Raw genomic sequence first — 16,813 nt, 5'->3', positions numbered from 1 at the left:
TCGCCCTGCTGAAAAATGGAGAAGGCGAAGTTTTCAACCGCAGAAAATGGAAAAGTCGAAGTTTTCAAATTTTTGATTTTTTTTTTTTTTTTTTTTTTTTTTTTTTTTGCATTGTTAATGACCTTCAATTAAAATAAACCTTCCCGAGTTCAAGGGGAATAAAAAAGATAAACAAATGATCGTGATGGATGAATTAAAACTATTATGGGATTAACTTACCTACAACCAAAACTTTCATAAACTACAAGTTTATGAAATGTAAAAGTTACATGAAAGCATACAGTAAAAAACTTTAAGAAAAACAGAAAATTTCAAACTGCCTTATGCATGTGCATGCAACGGACATTTTTAACCAAGCCCATAAAAATTATGTCCGGCCCACTTCACGACCCCTACCAGGGCTACCACCAACATCCTGACCCATTTCCTTCACTTTCTGGCCCATCTGACCCACCGTCTCACCGGCCCGTTCCATGACATGCTCCAAACCACCGGTCCGATACCTAATAAAATTAATAATCCACGACAAAGCCGAAAGCCCAGTAATCCCAAACGCACCGGACAACCAAAACCCAATAACCGCAAGCCCAACACCAAGAGCAGCCGGTACAATAACCGGACTAAAAAAAATGAAAACCGGAGTTGCGACGACTAAACCGATAAGTGAACTCATAAAGGATAACCCTGATAAGAACAAAAGGAAGGCGCCGACCGGTACGACTATGAATAATGCTATGAGGTGTGGAGTTGAAGGTGAGTTTTGTTGAAGGAAGTTTTTGAAGTTTGTTACGGCTTCTTGACCTTTTCTTTGAAGGTTTTGAAGTTGGTTTTGGTAATGGAGTTGGTGGGATTGATCTGCCATTGTTGTTGTTCTCATGAGGTTTTGGAAAATGGAAATGCAATTTGTTTTGATGATTTTGAAGAAGGTGAAGTTGAAGGTTAAGGTGAATGTTGAGTTTTGTTGTGTTGGATTTAAAGAGAGGTGGGTTTGTGGCACGTAGGAAATATTTGTACACGTGGTTGTATCACAAGTTTATGATTTTGCATGAGGGAGAGTATATGAGCTCGTAAAAATACAAAAAAAATGGTTTTTGTATAAGCCAAATTTACGGGTCGAAAAAATAAGTAATAATCTAAAGTACAATTAAAAATTCGAAAAATTTAACTAAAAAACTCGAAAATTTCATCCGTCTCTGCTCGGCCCGGGGCCCCCTAGTTCCACCACTTTGTATAAGACTATGTACAAGTAGGGGTGTTAACGAGCCGAGCCGAACCCGAGCTTGGCCTTGCTCGGCTTGTGATCATAAAGTAAAACTCGAGTTCGAGCCGATCTCGAGCTTACCCGAGCTTGGAAAAATTGTGCTCGTTATCAAGTTTGCGAGCTTTAATGCGAGCTCGAGCCAAACTCGAGCTCAACTCGAGCCAATATATAATTGTTGAATTGTCGTTTTTTCTCTCTCGATATGTTGAAAAACAAGGCTCGAAAGTTTGATATACAAATATTGGAAAATCAATAAGACATTTTTGATATGTGTGATACAAATATATAATCATGACAAAATATTTTTATAAAATATGAGTAATATCTCATCTAATTACACAAGTTCGAGCCGCTCACGAGCTTTTCGAGCCGAGCCAACGTTTGCTCGGCTTGACTCGTTAAGCTCTCAAGCCGAGCTCACACGAGCCGAGCTTTGACCGAGCCGAGCTCGAGTTGCTCGCGAGCTGTCTCGTCTCATTAACAGCCCTATGTACAAGTGTGATTTTATTGAACTTTTTTTTTGGTATTTAAGGAGAATTTATAAATGATATTTTTGTTTTTTTAATTCTCTATTTAAATAATACTAAATATTTATGCAACCCGCTAAAACGGTGATAGTGAAACTCGATAAATATTACTTTAACCTCTACTTGCCAATTGACCGTTTGGGAAAGGGCTGTAAGTGATTTGAGCCGACTCGTTGATCCCTCGGTTGGCTCGTGCTTGATCAGAATGAGCTCGAGCTGAGCTTAATTGAATCTGAGCTGATCCCGAGCTCAACAAGGCTCGTCTCGGAAATTCGTTTGGAATCGTTTATAGTTTTTTTTTATGCTTTTTTACATTGTAATATTAACTTTACATCAAATTTTATGTTATTTTGACATTTATAAATATATTATAATATATTATCTTGTATTTCATAAAATTATTTATTTTTAAAAATATTATATTTAGTTAGATTTCAGAAATAAAAATTTTGAAAAAAAGAAAATATAATGTAAAACCAGCTCGAACCGAACTCTAGCTTTTTCCAAGCCGAGTTTGAGCTTTACTTTTTTAGACTCGACGAGATTTGAACCGAGCTCGAGCTTGGATGGTCTGGGACTAAAAATTTGAGGTCATATACTTGGTGGATTATGTAAAACTAGGACGGGAGAATGAAAAGCACATGCATTCGGATCTGGCCCAAATGAGCTTGTCAATTACAGGCTGAGTCCAGTCCACTTTATCCTAAGTGGCCACACTTGGGTTATAATTATGACCCAATCTTTAAACCATCAATCATGTTCATGTGTTATTCCAGCTAAATATAAGTACGGACTTTGTCATTTTGCACGTGGTATCCAACTTTTTAAGTTTGTGCACAAGATATCCTTGAGATTTTATTTTCAAGCACAACGTGTCCTTTTTATCGTTCTTAAAATTTTAAATTGAGCATAAATTATAGACCATAAATCGAAATTGACTAATTTTTTTTTTTTTCAAATTGATTATCTCTTCGAGATCCATAAATTGATAAAACAAAAATGGTCATTCGGAAATTTAAGATCGAAGATATGGTTGATTTGATATTTTCATTAAACAAAAATGTTCACAAACATAAAAAGTTGGATACCACGTACAAAATGACAAAGTTTGAGGGTACCACGTGAATTTTCCAATATAAGTATAACTATATTAGTAAACCGGATTAAAAAAGAAAATGAAATAACGTTATTGGGTGGTGCCTTTGGATATAACTGACGCTCTTTAAAAGGATACATATTGGTGTATCACGAGTTCTTATATTGAAAGTAAGCAATCAAGGAGTAATGACTTGACTCAAAATGTTTGACACACAGAAAGTAACCTTTAACTATAACTTACAAAAGTCCCTATTATTACAAACTAATATGCAAAAATATAAATTTTAACAGTTAGTCTTGCTTCAGACCGGTTATTTTGGTTTGAAGTAATAAGACGGGATTTTGTAACCATTGTACAACCAGATGTGACCACTATTGAAAAACAAGTTAGCATAAGCTGTAACACTGACTGTACCATTGTGATTACATTTAACCATAAAGTGGTCACATATGTCCATCTGAAACAAGAATTTGCGAAACTTTAAAGGGTCAAAGTGTTCGAATTCGGACCTATTCAAAGTGTTCGAATTCGGACCTATTCACATAAAGCATTCATAATTGTACAAAGCGTACGTACAATATACGTTGCATAAATCATGATCATTATATTATGAATTCACACTATTCTGTATTTAGATGGAATTGTGGTGTATACTTTATTAATAAATGTATTAATGCATATTCGGTATGCGTTTCACCTTTCTGCGCAAAGGAATATATGTTGCAACACTTTGCATGTAAAAAGCAAGGGAACCCCAACCTCCTATATGCATCATTTCCTTCTTAATTTGGTCAAAAAAGGCAAATATTATTTTCATTTTTGAATTACTCGAACATTTTCAAACTACAGATTTGTCCTTCATATCATTTCAGATTTTATTGTATCATAAATTTATAATAAAACTCAATTTGGTCAGGAAAAAAAAGCAAAGTAGCATGCAACTGCTTACATTTTGCTTTCCATGTAATTATTTTTGAGACATAGACTGTGTTTTTTCGGCTGAAAGGAGTTGAACTGGACCGAACTGAATTTAATAGAGCGTAACTGAATTGAATAAAGTTGAACTGAACTGAATTGAGTTAATTTGTAAATAGGCGAGCTTAACTGAACTGAACTGAAATAAGCTGAAATTAAGACAGAAGGAACAAGAGCATAATAGTCTCAAAAATATAATTATGAATTGTAATTATTGTGTACGATCGTTAACGTTGTATGGTGTGATAGCTAAAAAGCTGACCACTTTATGATAAATAGTGACAATTTTATGTTAAAAGTTACTATTTCTAAAAAGTGATGATCTATGATAATAAAAGTGGTTTTAAAATAAAATAGTCACTTATTATTATAAAATGATGTTTTTTTAAAATAGTCGCACTATATACGATTTTATAGTATAATTTGTGAATTATGGAAACCTTTGTCTTAATGAGTACTCCTATAGTCCTATTTGGTATAGTCTTATTATATCTATGCCAAAAGAGAGGTTATATTTGTATTATTCATGAGATGATTAGCTAATAATGATTTTTATTATTTTAAGACTCAAATAAAGTTTATTTGATCACGCACAATTGGATGGTTATGACATGCTTCAAGTCCCTATGATTGGCCAGGGTCCACTATTTGATTAATAAACTTGTAAGTATGTATGGAATAATATGATTTGTCACAATCAAATACTAAATCTAATTTGCATCCCCACAATAATCTTATCTTAGATTTAGTTCGTGTATCTATCTACTGTCTAATTTGAGTGGGAGTAACAAGTATTGTACATGTTGTGATAGATCAAAAAATTGTTCTAGGTATACACAAATCATTGCGTTTTTTTTTTCGAGAGCCGGGTTAATACTGTGTAAGCTATATTGTCTTTACTGCTGCTAAAAAAAATCATTGCTTCTTTTGAGTTTTAGAATAGCTTTTTTTATTCAAAAGATCATTATCTTGAGAAACTTTCATGTGTTGGGCCAATTTATCGACCTTAAAGGCTATATCCGGTCGAGTTAACGGTAGGTACCGAAGAATGCCAATAATAACAAAGTAGTCTGAGGGATTAGAGGCTCTACATAGAGTAAGACAACTTACACACATGGAAAGATGGGAGGAGTTGACAAAGCCGGAAGATTAAGACATGTAGAAGGTGCCAATCAATGTGCCCCGTAAAAAGGCATTATTAACATCAAGATGACGAACATGCCAACTTTGGAGATAGCAAAAGATAGAATAAGATCGAGATGATGGGGTTGAAGGTGCCAGGATAATCATATCGGGTTTTTGATCGAATTTTTTTGCAACATGAATTAAAATTTATGATAATATATACAAGTATAAAACAGTTTTTGGATTGCAATTACTCTGTACTACTTGCAATTACTCCGTACTACGAATTGCCAGTGCTTCAAGTTTTGGGGTTGTAATTACTAATAACGTATATAAAAAAATCCAATACCATATATGATTAATATTTCATATAAAATGACTTAAATTCAATTTTTTTGACTCTATGATCAATGCTACGTTGACATTTTATTGACATGCATGCATGAAATTGCATTTCAAAAAGTCAATTTCTAGAGCATAGAAGATCTATCTCAAAGTTCCAAAAAACTAAGAACATAATCATAACTAAAACCTGAAAACTGAAGGAAATAAAGTTAAAGAATATATTTATAATAATAATAATAATTTATTTTTAAGAAAAAATAGTGTTAGTGGGGACTCTGGCAAAAGAAAAATGTAAACCTGCCAAAATGCCAATATATTGCTTATGTTTCACGTCTTAGATCTTACAGAAGAAATAGGGTAACTTAGATTTGATTGATTCTGAATTTTCACAGATTATTTCTAACATTTCAAATACTCATTCTTCATTTATTCTGTAGACCGTCCCTTTTTATCCATCTCATGACTTAAGAACAAATGTGTAACTGTGTGCAAAAGTAGTACCTCTAGTACTTTTCAAACCCCTCATTAACCACAAACTAAAATCCTAAATTATAGGATAAGACGATTTTATATCATAAGATAGTCTATTTGTATAAGAAAAATAATCCATCCGTCCCGGTCAATTGTTATCTATTTCCATTTTTGGGTGTATCACCCATTTGTTATCTATTTGCTCTTTTGGTAAGCTTTACACAAGTGGACAAGTGGGTGTGTGATGTGGGGTAAATGTAGATGTGAGAGAACACCTTAGTTTATTATTTTTTTTCTCTACTTTTTCTCATTTCCTTGGTCTTTGTGCCGAAATGAATAGATAACAAATGACCGAGACGGAGAGAGTATTGTACGTATTCATTTATTGCTAAGCCAATGTCTTTTTACAATTGTATGACACCGTTGTGGGTAAGAATCCTCTCTATTTCCTCAAAAGAAATGGAGGTTCATTATTTATTACTGGTGCATCATTTATAGCTAAAGTGAGTTGAACTTAAAGTGAACTTGACTGAAGTGAACTTAATAAGAGATAAATTAATTAAGCTGAAAAGAACAAGGTCTGAAGCATTCTCAACTGAAAAATACCACACCACGCTTATATTTTTTAAGTATAAAAAATGTTTAAATTAAACAAATAACAACCAGATCATACAGAATTCGAGTACAACCATAGAGCAGGGTTAAATGAAAACTCGACATAAGCCACTAAGTCAATAACACATAAACTAGAACATTATTGAAGCCGAACAATTGGCCTCTTTTAAACTAATCATATCCATCTTAAGTGTAAAAAGAGTCCTATACTACCCAATATACAGATGAGACAAAAGTTTGTCATTTCTAAACATTATGTTTTCCGTCTCATCCACCAATTTATCTCCATTTAAAAAAAAACGAATATATCTGTGTCTAACCATCCTAAATAAAAATTTGCGTAAATCGAAATATGTGCTTCACATGGCACTTGTGAAGCATAAAATGGACCATAAGTTGCATGCATGATGCAGCTAGTTTGAGTCCCTCCCCTCTCTATTGAATTAACCTCAATTATTGACACACTACATACCTATATACCTAAAATATAACACTTGCGGAACTAAGAGAAATAGAGAACAATTAGTAGCCTTAAGTGCCTAAGAACACATAAACTTATGTCATTGAGTCTGCAAACCAGACTGACTTGGATTGGCAACATCAATTTGCTAATTAAGTATAAAAATGAATAAATCAGAAATTTTCAGAAGAAAATCAAATGAAAATGATCCCAAGAAAGTAAGGAAAGATTAAGACATGCATTGAATGACATGACATGATCTGAAAAATTTCAGATGTTTTAAAGGACAACATTCACTTTTTTGTTTTTATAAATCTTTTTGCTTTTTTTATTCCTATGTATCTTTCTTCTTCCTATTTAGTCATTGATCGATCAATCCCATTGCTCGTGTGTTTCTTCGATGAATCAAACACTTCCACTGTTGTTGATGGAGTGATGCATCATCCATCTACACCATACTTCACAATGACACCCTACCCACCACCACACACTATTCCTTTCGAGTTACTTCACAATGACACCCTACCCACCACCACCATACTTCACAATGACACCCTACCCACCACCACCCTACCCACCACCACACACTACCCACCACCACACACTATCAGAGACGGAGCTAAGCACAGGCTACCCTAACGAGTTTTTTGAGAAAATAGTAGTACACAATAACTTTAAAAAAAAGAAACAATTATGACTAAAAATATACAAAGTAGTTAAGTAGGTAAGATTGATAATTCGGCCACTGGTACAATAAAGTAGCTTCGTTCCTTAAAAGTCTGCGCATATATGAACAGAGGAAATAGTTTAACGAGCTAAAGTTTTAAATTGAACATGTTATAAATAGTATTAATTACGTTATCAACTTATATAAAAACTACGGCTATTGGGCAGAGAAGTCTACTCTTAATTACATTTTCAATTAAAATTACAAGTAAAATACTTTTTGTGTCTATAGATATCATTTTTAGAATTTTTTTGCGATTTAAATAATTTAGGTGTGGTGATAGGTGAATGATGTATATATCTTTCTTAGATGACAAATTAAAAAAAATAATTAAAATTCCATTTATATAAGACTTTTTCACAAATATTAATTTTTACTGTATTTGATTTTGATGCTAAAAAATAATGTTGATTTCCACAAATATTTTTCTCATAATCACACTAGTGAACAAATGCCTCATCATTCATCGTATCTTATAATCCACCTCTCTCATTTGTATTGACATTATGAAATGAGAATACATAATTCCTTTATTTTTCTATTTTCTTCCCGTTTGATCACACGATCTGCAATGCAACACTTTAATCATGTTTTAGTGCATTTTTATGTTAATTTATTATAATTTTTAAGATATTTAAAGTTAAAATATTGAAATTTTGATTAAAAAAAGTTAAAACGAAAATAAAATAAAAAATGGAAGTAGTATGAATTATCATCCCCAAGTCAACCCGTTGCTAGAAAAGGGAATAATCAAACCTACTTTAGACATGCTCCTTGGTAGTGAGTCTTTTCTGGGATGGTCAAAGCCCTATGCCTAATCATTTTATAGTTTTCCTCCAATTATTAGTTTGCTTCATTGATTAATAATTTAATACCTTCAATAACTATATTTTCCTTCTATGAAATAATAAGTTGAGTGATTAATTTAATTATTGACTTTTTATTCAAATAACTTATGGTCACTAATTCACTTGAATACAAAAATTTCAGTTATAGCTAGTGTGTCGTCTTACCGTGCACCCTAACTAATGAAAATGCATCATTTTTATTTAACTTGAATGATTATATGCAATGTTTTGTTATTCGTTGGAAGTTTGCAGGTCAAATTTTCTCATTGGGTGATGAGTACTGTGATGTGGTATAGTCGTATAGCGGGATTACCCAGAAATTTCTCATAAACAGAAAGGACATCACATTGTAAAATATATTGCCAATTTGTACAATTATGTGGAGCTCAAATGTACTACCCGTCAGTGGTTGAGCCTGGCATGCGCTAGTAAGGGCGGTCACCCTTGCTAAACAATGAAAATATTGATTCTTTTGGTTGGAAATTTTCGATTTTTTTTTTCCAACTTACTCTATTATTACATTAACAATTCGCCCACGTTAGAATTTCTTATTCCCCAAACATTAAATCCTAACTTTGGCACTACGACCGGCTATGTAAACTGGTTGGCATTTGGCAATTGGAATGCAGTAATATATAGTACAATTGCTTTTTCTAAATACTGTAGATAGAGTAAGTTATGGTTGATAATTGGGACAAAGAGTCAAGAAATAATTCTGTGGGACAAGTGGGAATAACCCTTTTCTCCATTTTGTGGATCCAAAAGATGAGAAAATCTCAACTACTAGCTAAACCACTGTTTATAATAATTTTCATCAAGATGTGGGCCATATATATTTCCCAATTTCATAAAAAAAAAAAGAATTTCAATAGGAATTTCAATAATGCATGCTTCTAAATTAATTCTTTAGGGCTTGCATTTCATTAAAAGAAAGTCAATGAATTAACTAAAAATATTTGGATTAAGCAATTCAAGAATCCTTAAGTTAGTGGTTAAGATTATGTTTGTATTATAATATTGTACGTCCAAAGTTTAAAATTTGAATAGGAAAGAACAATGCAAAGTCAAATGGGATCAATTCATCCTAATAAAGAAAATGAAATGAAGAAAACAATTTAAGTTGACTACTACTCTTGACAAATCTATATGTATCGGCGTAATGGCTAATTTCAACAAAAATTTCTTAATTATATTCTACTTCGTATTTGACATCTTGTTATCGTATATCATAAGTAATGAACAATTAGAACTATCGAATTAGCATGGAGGTTGAATTTTCATAGATCGGTAAATAGAGTTTAATTACGGAAACTCCTTAGAGAAACTAAGCATAAATTTTGGAAAAAAAAAACACAGTACATACAGAAACCACACATAAACGTACTAGTGAAAAAGGTTATGTAAATGATTCTTTCCTCGACAATTAGGACAAAATGACACAAAAGAAGATGAAGTACATACAGAATTAGTAAGTACTTTTTGTTATGATCGACTTGAAAATTATTGAGGTTGTGACCGTGAAATAGTGATGAATGGTTCTAGCCATCTACTAGGGAGTCCATATGAAAATGATAGGGAGTCCATACGAAAATGATAACATACAGTATCCCATTGTTATAAAAGTTTTTTAATTCCAGCTACTATAAAGTATGGCTGTTTGAAATTCAAAACCTTCTTCCTTGTATTAGCAGCACAAAAAACACTTCATAGTATTATTTAATCAAGCACCATCTAGATACGAACAAGTATACCCTAAATTCAAATTCCGGCTCCATCACTACTTCAGATTTGGGAGGAATAATACCCGATCTCATCAAAACTATTACTCCATACTAAAATTAAAGGTAGGATAGATGCCTTTATTATTATAGTTGAGGAATAAGTCTAATTTTAAATCTTGTTTGTGTTGGTGGAGGCAAGCTCCCTTACTAAGGAACACAACTACTTGTGTTATTATGCTTAGAATTGAGTATCAAAAATGATACCCACGACTATCTAGAAAAGATAGTAAGGCGTTTTACTTATAAAAATAAGTCGGCAATGGAAAAACAACACATTTACAAGGTAAGGCTAAAAATCATCAAATTAAAAACTAAAAATAAATAAATAAATAAATAATTAATTAAAAAGTTCATGCTACCTTAGTGTGGTCCTTTAAATTTAAAACAAGAGAATATTTTGCTAAGGACTGTAAAATATAATTAGGAATATAAACAAGGGTTAGACTTCAACTAGTAGCTAGGGAATAATCCTCCTTTAAACTTTCATTAAGCTAATTAAACAATGACAAGTCAAGAACTATACATGCACGCGTAATTGTGCAAATATAATTTATGAATGCAATTAGATGTATTTTTTTTTTTTTGAGGGGGGCAATTAGATGTATTAGATTAGATGTAGTAGTTTCACTCCTAATCACTTCTATATATCTACCTTCAATATTCCTTAGAAGTTTGTAATAATCAAGCTTTATCTCATAGGCGAAGCCAGATTTTAATTTAGCAGGAACGAACGGGTAATAGTACAAGGGAAACTTGAAAAAATTAAAGTTCGAAAATTTTAACTATAAATTTCGACATTTCTATCGTCCAGCGGAGTTGAACATCCATGCTAGCCCTCCGAGCCTAACTTTGCTAGTGTTCTTGTAGCAATTACACACGTTCAAGGAAATTATAATACGATTAGTAATAGAGGCAAAAAAAAAAGTTGGCATAGTCGAATCATGACAAAAATTGTCTTAATGACTTTATCAGTTACCCTAGTCAATAGAAAAAAAAAAGGAAGAAATAAAGGGACAACATTACCTTCAAGAGGGTTTATACTTAATTAAGACCTTACATCTCCTAATATCAAACATGCCTAATTAACCATGTACTTAGCAAAAATGAACAAGCAAGGAGATTGACTATACCCTAATCAAGGTCAAAGAGCAATGAATCTCACAAAGGTCAAAGAGCAAAGAAAAGAAGACAATGCCAGCTTCCATGAAGAAGCCATGAAACAATTCCTTCCAATCTAATCCAATCGAACCATCGATTATTTTAGGTCAAAATTCCCTAATTGCCCGTAAAAATATGGTCAAAATGCGGTTTTTAAAACATTCCCTCCAATCTAATCCAATTGATCCATCAATTTTAGGTCAAAACTACATAATTAGCTGGAATTAGAGAAAATATATGTCATATAACTGGGGATGAAGTACATATGCATTATTGCATTCTAGTCTATACTAAAAACATCTCTAAATAATTAGAAGAAAACTTGCAAATACACAATTTTGTGTTAAAACAGTCTTAAATTAAGACGACACTCAGAACTGATTTTAAATTAATGATAAAATGAAAAGTGGTTGTAAGAGATCTTAACTTAAGACCGTCCTAACCAAGACCTGCTGTTGTAAATAATGATCACATGTAGAACACAAGTCAACAATTACCAATTCAATAATACAACAAAATTCAAATTTAGAAATTAATACACTTATGCAAGAAACAAACATTGTTATCAGTTGAACAATTATTCCACATATATAACCTCAAAAAATTATAACAATAATAAGCATATATACTACTAAATTGTATATATACTTATGCAAGAAATAAACATTGTATATAGTAGTTTTAAGATAATTTTTGTGACACACCCATTATATAAAATGAGATTAAATTCTCATAATTTCAATGCAAAAGTAATTAGCTAAGCTAAATTAGCTAGCTCCATGAATCAATAAGATTACATATTACCTTGATGACGATCATTACCGCCGCCTCTCGGATCAATATTCTCATTCCATGGAAGAAGACTTGGGAACAAAGAAGATAAATTACCATCAGAAGGCTGATAAAAGCTCCCAAATTGCGGAGGAGTAGGAGGAGGAGGCGGAGGGGGAGGAGGATGGATCCCTTGCATCGCGGGCCCAGGAATCGAGATATCATGGCACGCGTACCTAAGAAGATCAGCATTAGCTGCATCTAGCTCCTTTTGAAGTCGATGGACTTGTCTTTGAAGGTATGATATGGCTCCCACGCACCCGTACACAGGATCCCTAACCCTAGCCTCAGCCTCGTAGGCTAGGGAGTTAACGGCGTCCTCCCTCTGGTGAGGGAGGAGCTCGTTTAAGAGCTTTGTTACGTTGCTTGCACCGAATATTTTGTGGACGTTGGCGAACTTTTGAGGTTCCTCTGGTGGGAAGTAGGGTGCAAATATGCACCCTGGCATGCATTTCCGCCTCAGGAACTTGCATGCCGCGCATGGAGAGTTGTAGGAGCTTGAGGATGCCATGACCGTGTCTTCTGCATAATCATTTGTGAACTAATATGAGGGGATATAAATATCATTGTGCATAATTTAATTAACTTGTAAAATATAATTATTTACATATAATTAGGTTTTTAAAAGACTTCGTACAGAAATACTTGTGTAGGTCGATTTTTATGTAAAATTACCAAATATTTTACCTAAACACCCTCGCCATAATTTTCTGACTGATGTTATTGTGAGGGGTATATACGTCTTTAGTGGACAATTTTACATTTATTTAGTGTAAAACTGTTTTATAGCGAGTACAAGACATAAATATGTATCATGATTTGGGATTAATAATGGTCTATTAATTTTTATGTACTACTCTATATTGCACTTATTGTGCTTATAGTACACCTATACATAGCAAGGGTGGAGAACAAATGTAATGAGAAGTTGAAAACTATTGAAGTACAATAACAAGGTAAAATACAATGATGAAATGGTAGAGTCAAAATTATTGATGTTTGATAACAAGGGTAAAAAAAACATACAGTGAATAATATAATGGTAAAATCTGAAATTATTGGGGCTGATGTGATTTTTTTTTACAGCTTAATAATTAACTAAAATAATTGAAAAAAAAAAAAAAAAAAAAACTAGATAGACAAGAAAGTAGTCTAAGGAGCAGATTTCAGCTAGCAATACTGATAAAGTCACGAGGGCAAATTTTGTAAGCAACATATTGCTCTTGTGGCTCCCTTTAGACTAAAAAAAAAGTAGTGTAAATAGACGGATTTATAAAAATCTTCGGCTAATAATAATTCTTTCTTTTTGCCGGTTAAAAAAGGGTTGGAAGAGTAGAAGAATTTGTAATTTCTTCTTCAGATTTCAATCAAGGTTGATATTTTAAAAAAAATCGATATATTCCATATACTCCCCGATCCAATAATGATGCAAAATTCACAATGAATTACCATAGAATTTTATCTCTCCCTTACGTTTTATTTTTATTTTAAGTTACTAAACGTAAGTATAACCGTAAATTATGTGAGAAAGTCATATACCTTAAAAGCTCCACAAATTCTTATAGTAGTAAGGAGAAATTAGACTCTCGAGCCTTACCCATTTGTGCTGAGCACATAAGACTATTTTCAAGTGACCAGTAATAATTAATCGTCTTGGATTAGATCAACCAATTGAATTGCAACTTCCACCCTACAAATATTTTGCTTTCTTCCATAACATTAGAATCTACAAATTAGGGATAACTTTGACCCGATAAAAATTCGGAAAATTAAAATAATAAGGCAATATTATAGAAAATAAACAATAAAATCTAAAAATCATTGTAATTACCCACCCATCTCATTCCAACATAGATACTCCCAACTTTTAAATCTTAAATCTTAAAACAAAATAAACTGATTGAAAAAGACCTTTTCTGACTCCTTGACATTCATCTATGGAAGGAACACTCACATAACTAACACTTAACAAAAGATAACTAAATAAAATAAGACTTACTTCTTTACACATTCAAGTCTTCAAATATAAACAATTTTAATGTGTATGTTTGAAGTTTGAACATAATAGTATTTCCTTTTTAAGCAAAGTTATTTGATGAACTTCTCCCCTTTTCTCTTCTATAATTAAGAACCAAAAAGTGTACCTAGGGGTGTTTACTGGTCCGGGACCGGACCGGACCGGACCAAACTCTCTGGACCGAAGACCAAATAAGGGTTAAGAGGTGGACCGAGGACCGGACCATATTAATATTTGTCCGGTCCGGTCTGGACCACAAAAACACGTGGACCGGACCGGACCAAATGGATCAAAGTGGACCAAATATTATTGTCATTGACATGTTTTACCATATAAAACTAGAACTCGAGAAGTTCGTAATGATCAAAATAAACAACATTATTTTTTTACGAGATTTAACTAGATAATTACACATCTTATAATACGTGTAAAAAAAGTAGAAAATAAAATCAATAATATTACAAATTTAAAAATTCCTTTATTACATAACTTCGGTCCATGGTCCGGTCCGCGGTGCATTCGGGTTGGTCCAGGACCGGACCGAAGACCAAAGTAGAGTAAATAGGTGGACCGTGGACCGGACCAAACAAAATTTGGTCCGGTCCGTCCTATCCGGTCGATCGATTTTTGGTCCTACCACCGAGTGAATACCCTAAGTGTACCCTAAGATGATTTTATTTTATTTTTTTGGTATAAAGGGTGTTATTATAAGGGTGATCTTGATGATAATGGGATTTAAAACCAGATTATAATTACCAGTACTCTTGACTTTACCAATTAAACTAGATGATATTTGTATTCTAAGATCATCTTCTAGAAAAATAAAGAAAACATCAATAGAAGTTAAAACCATGTTCAATTTGGGATCTGACCTATATAAAAAAATAAATCAAATGAAATATATACAATTAAGTAATTAAACAATATGATTTTTATTTTTTTAAAATCTCTTCTTTTTTTTACTTGTAACTTTATTTCAATTGATCCAATATATATAAATTAAGGTGTATATATATAGATAGATCACCCATTGATCATACTACATACATAAATGAAATTATATAATTATAATACCAAAAAAACATATATGTAATTTAAAATAATATATGAAAATTTTGTTCAAATCTCTTCCTTTTTCTTGTAACTTTATTTCAATAATCCTACATATATATAAATTAAGGTGAATATACATATAGAGATAGATCACCATAATAAACATACATACTACATATATTATATATATGTAAATAATAAATAGAAAATGTTACAAATCTCTTATCTTTTCTTGTAACTTTATTAAAATCCTACATATATAAAAAGCTAGATGTATATATAGATAGATCACCAAATGAACATACTACATACTATTATAAATTATATTATATGTTAATAATAAAAGAAAAATGTTACAAATCTCTTATCTTTTCTTGTAACTTTATACAAATAATCCTACATATATAAAAAGCTAGGTAGTGTATATATAGATAGATAGATCAGACTGATCATGAGAGGAGTAGTCTATTCAAAAGGGCATGTGCTATTCTTTTCTAAGACTTTTTTACCTAAAAAAACAAACATAGAGTGTTGAAGAAGAAGAAAAACAAATTCTTAACATGAGTATAGCAGCAGCAAACCTACATCCCTTTACCTGTTTTTCTGATCTAGCTATCAGAAACCTCAAGAAAAATATAAAATAATCTTTCATTCCGTCTCAGTCAACTGTTTACCTTTTATATTCATCATGAGAAGTATTATAATCAATCAAAGGGAGGGAGTAAAATAGAAAACATAGCATAAAATAATAATTTAATTCATAAAAAAAAACATGTACCTTTACCCTTTTACTCTTCCTTAGGTTAAGGCTTTATTTTGCAAGAGTAGTGTAAGTAGTAGTAGCTAGCTCTCTCCTTGTTTCCTGCTGTTTAAGGAACAAAGAAAAAAACTGTTTATAGTTGTTAGTTTTTGTCAGATGATCATGTATATATGTATATTTATGTGTGAAATATATAAGGGTGAATAATAAATAAAACCCTAATTGGAGAGAGAAGAAAGAGGGGAAATCATACAAAATTATTATGGCAGAAAAGAATGGAAGAAAGGCAAAGAGCATTTTTAGTGGAGGGAGATCAAGTGAGGGATAATGGGATTTGCAAAAAGCCAAAATTGTACAATAAATGTGTTGAGAAAGGGTTCAACCTAAAGAATAATTTGTGATCGAGAGGTCTTAGGTTACTGGTTAAGATTGACTGTACTTTGGATAATAAATCGTTATTTTGAAATTTATATTGAAGTAGTACTTTTCATTTAATATGTTATTTAATTTTTGTTAATTCTTACACGCTAAAAAAAGGAAATAAAATATCGACTAATTATTATTTTATATGAAAAAAAATATTTAGAGGTTGATGATTAATTATAGCATTGCAACATGACATATACTAGTAATATTATTGTTTTTTGAAAGTAGCATATATAGGCTATATAGCAATGTTTGTGGGGTTGTGTCTATTTTTTTTCACACTACACTTTCAAATTCTTCCATCTCATGCACGTACATTAAAAAAAAGGGGAAA

At 32.1% G+C, this 16,813-nt stretch overlaps 2 protein-coding genes across 4 annotated transcripts; both read right to left on the bottom strand.

The window, feature by feature from the left end:
• Window positions 1–367: 367 nt before the first annotated feature.
• On the bottom strand, window positions 368–862 carry LOC141653922 (oleosin H2-like). Its single transcript, XM_074461788.1, has one exon. It carries the CDS (start codon window positions 860–862, stop codon window positions 368–370), a length of 495 nt encoding a protein of 164 aa, XP_074317889.1.
• An 11,005-nt stretch (window positions 863–11,867) lies between these two features.
• LOC141652604 (protein LATERAL ORGAN BOUNDARIES-like) lies at window positions 11,868–16,355 on the bottom strand. 3 transcript variants are annotated; one of them, XM_074460140.1, is made up of 3 exons: window positions 16,072–16,355; window positions 13,821–13,913; window positions 11,868–12,745 (listed from the first exon to the last, which is right to left on the bottom strand). In XM_074460140.1, the coding sequence occupies exons 2-3, from the start codon at window positions 13,837–13,839 to the stop codon at window positions 12,186–12,188; spliced, it is 579 nt and encodes a 192-aa protein (XP_074316241.1). In that variant the 5' UTR covers window positions 13,840–13,913; window positions 16,072–16,355; the 3' UTR covers window positions 11,868–12,185. The 3 variants fall into 3 exon arrangements, with proteins under 3 accessions (XP_074316241.1, XP_074316242.1, XP_074316243.1); XM_074460141.1 differs by lacking the exon at window positions 13,821–13,913 and having other exon boundaries at window positions 16,072–16,352; XM_074460142.1 differs by lacking the exons at window positions 13,821–13,913; window positions 16,072–16,355 and adding an exon at window positions 13,763–13,786.
• Window positions 16,356–16,813: the final 458 nt, after the last annotated feature.

Source organism: Silene latifolia, chromosome 4, assembly GCF_048544455.1.
Source record: "Silene latifolia isolate original U9 population chromosome 4, ASM4854445v1, whole genome shotgun sequence".
Lineage (NCBI taxonomy): Eukaryota > Viridiplantae > Streptophyta > Magnoliopsida > Caryophyllales > Caryophyllaceae > Silene > Silene latifolia.
Note: the sequence above shows the minus strand (reverse complement) of the source record. Positions and strands in the feature narration are given on the sequence as shown.

Bases quoted from the DNA above. Each gene is read 5' to 3' on its own strand.
- LOC141653922 (XM_074461788.1), bottom strand. From the start codon at position 862: ATGGCAGATCAATCCCACCAACTCCATTACCAAAACCAACTTCAAAAC.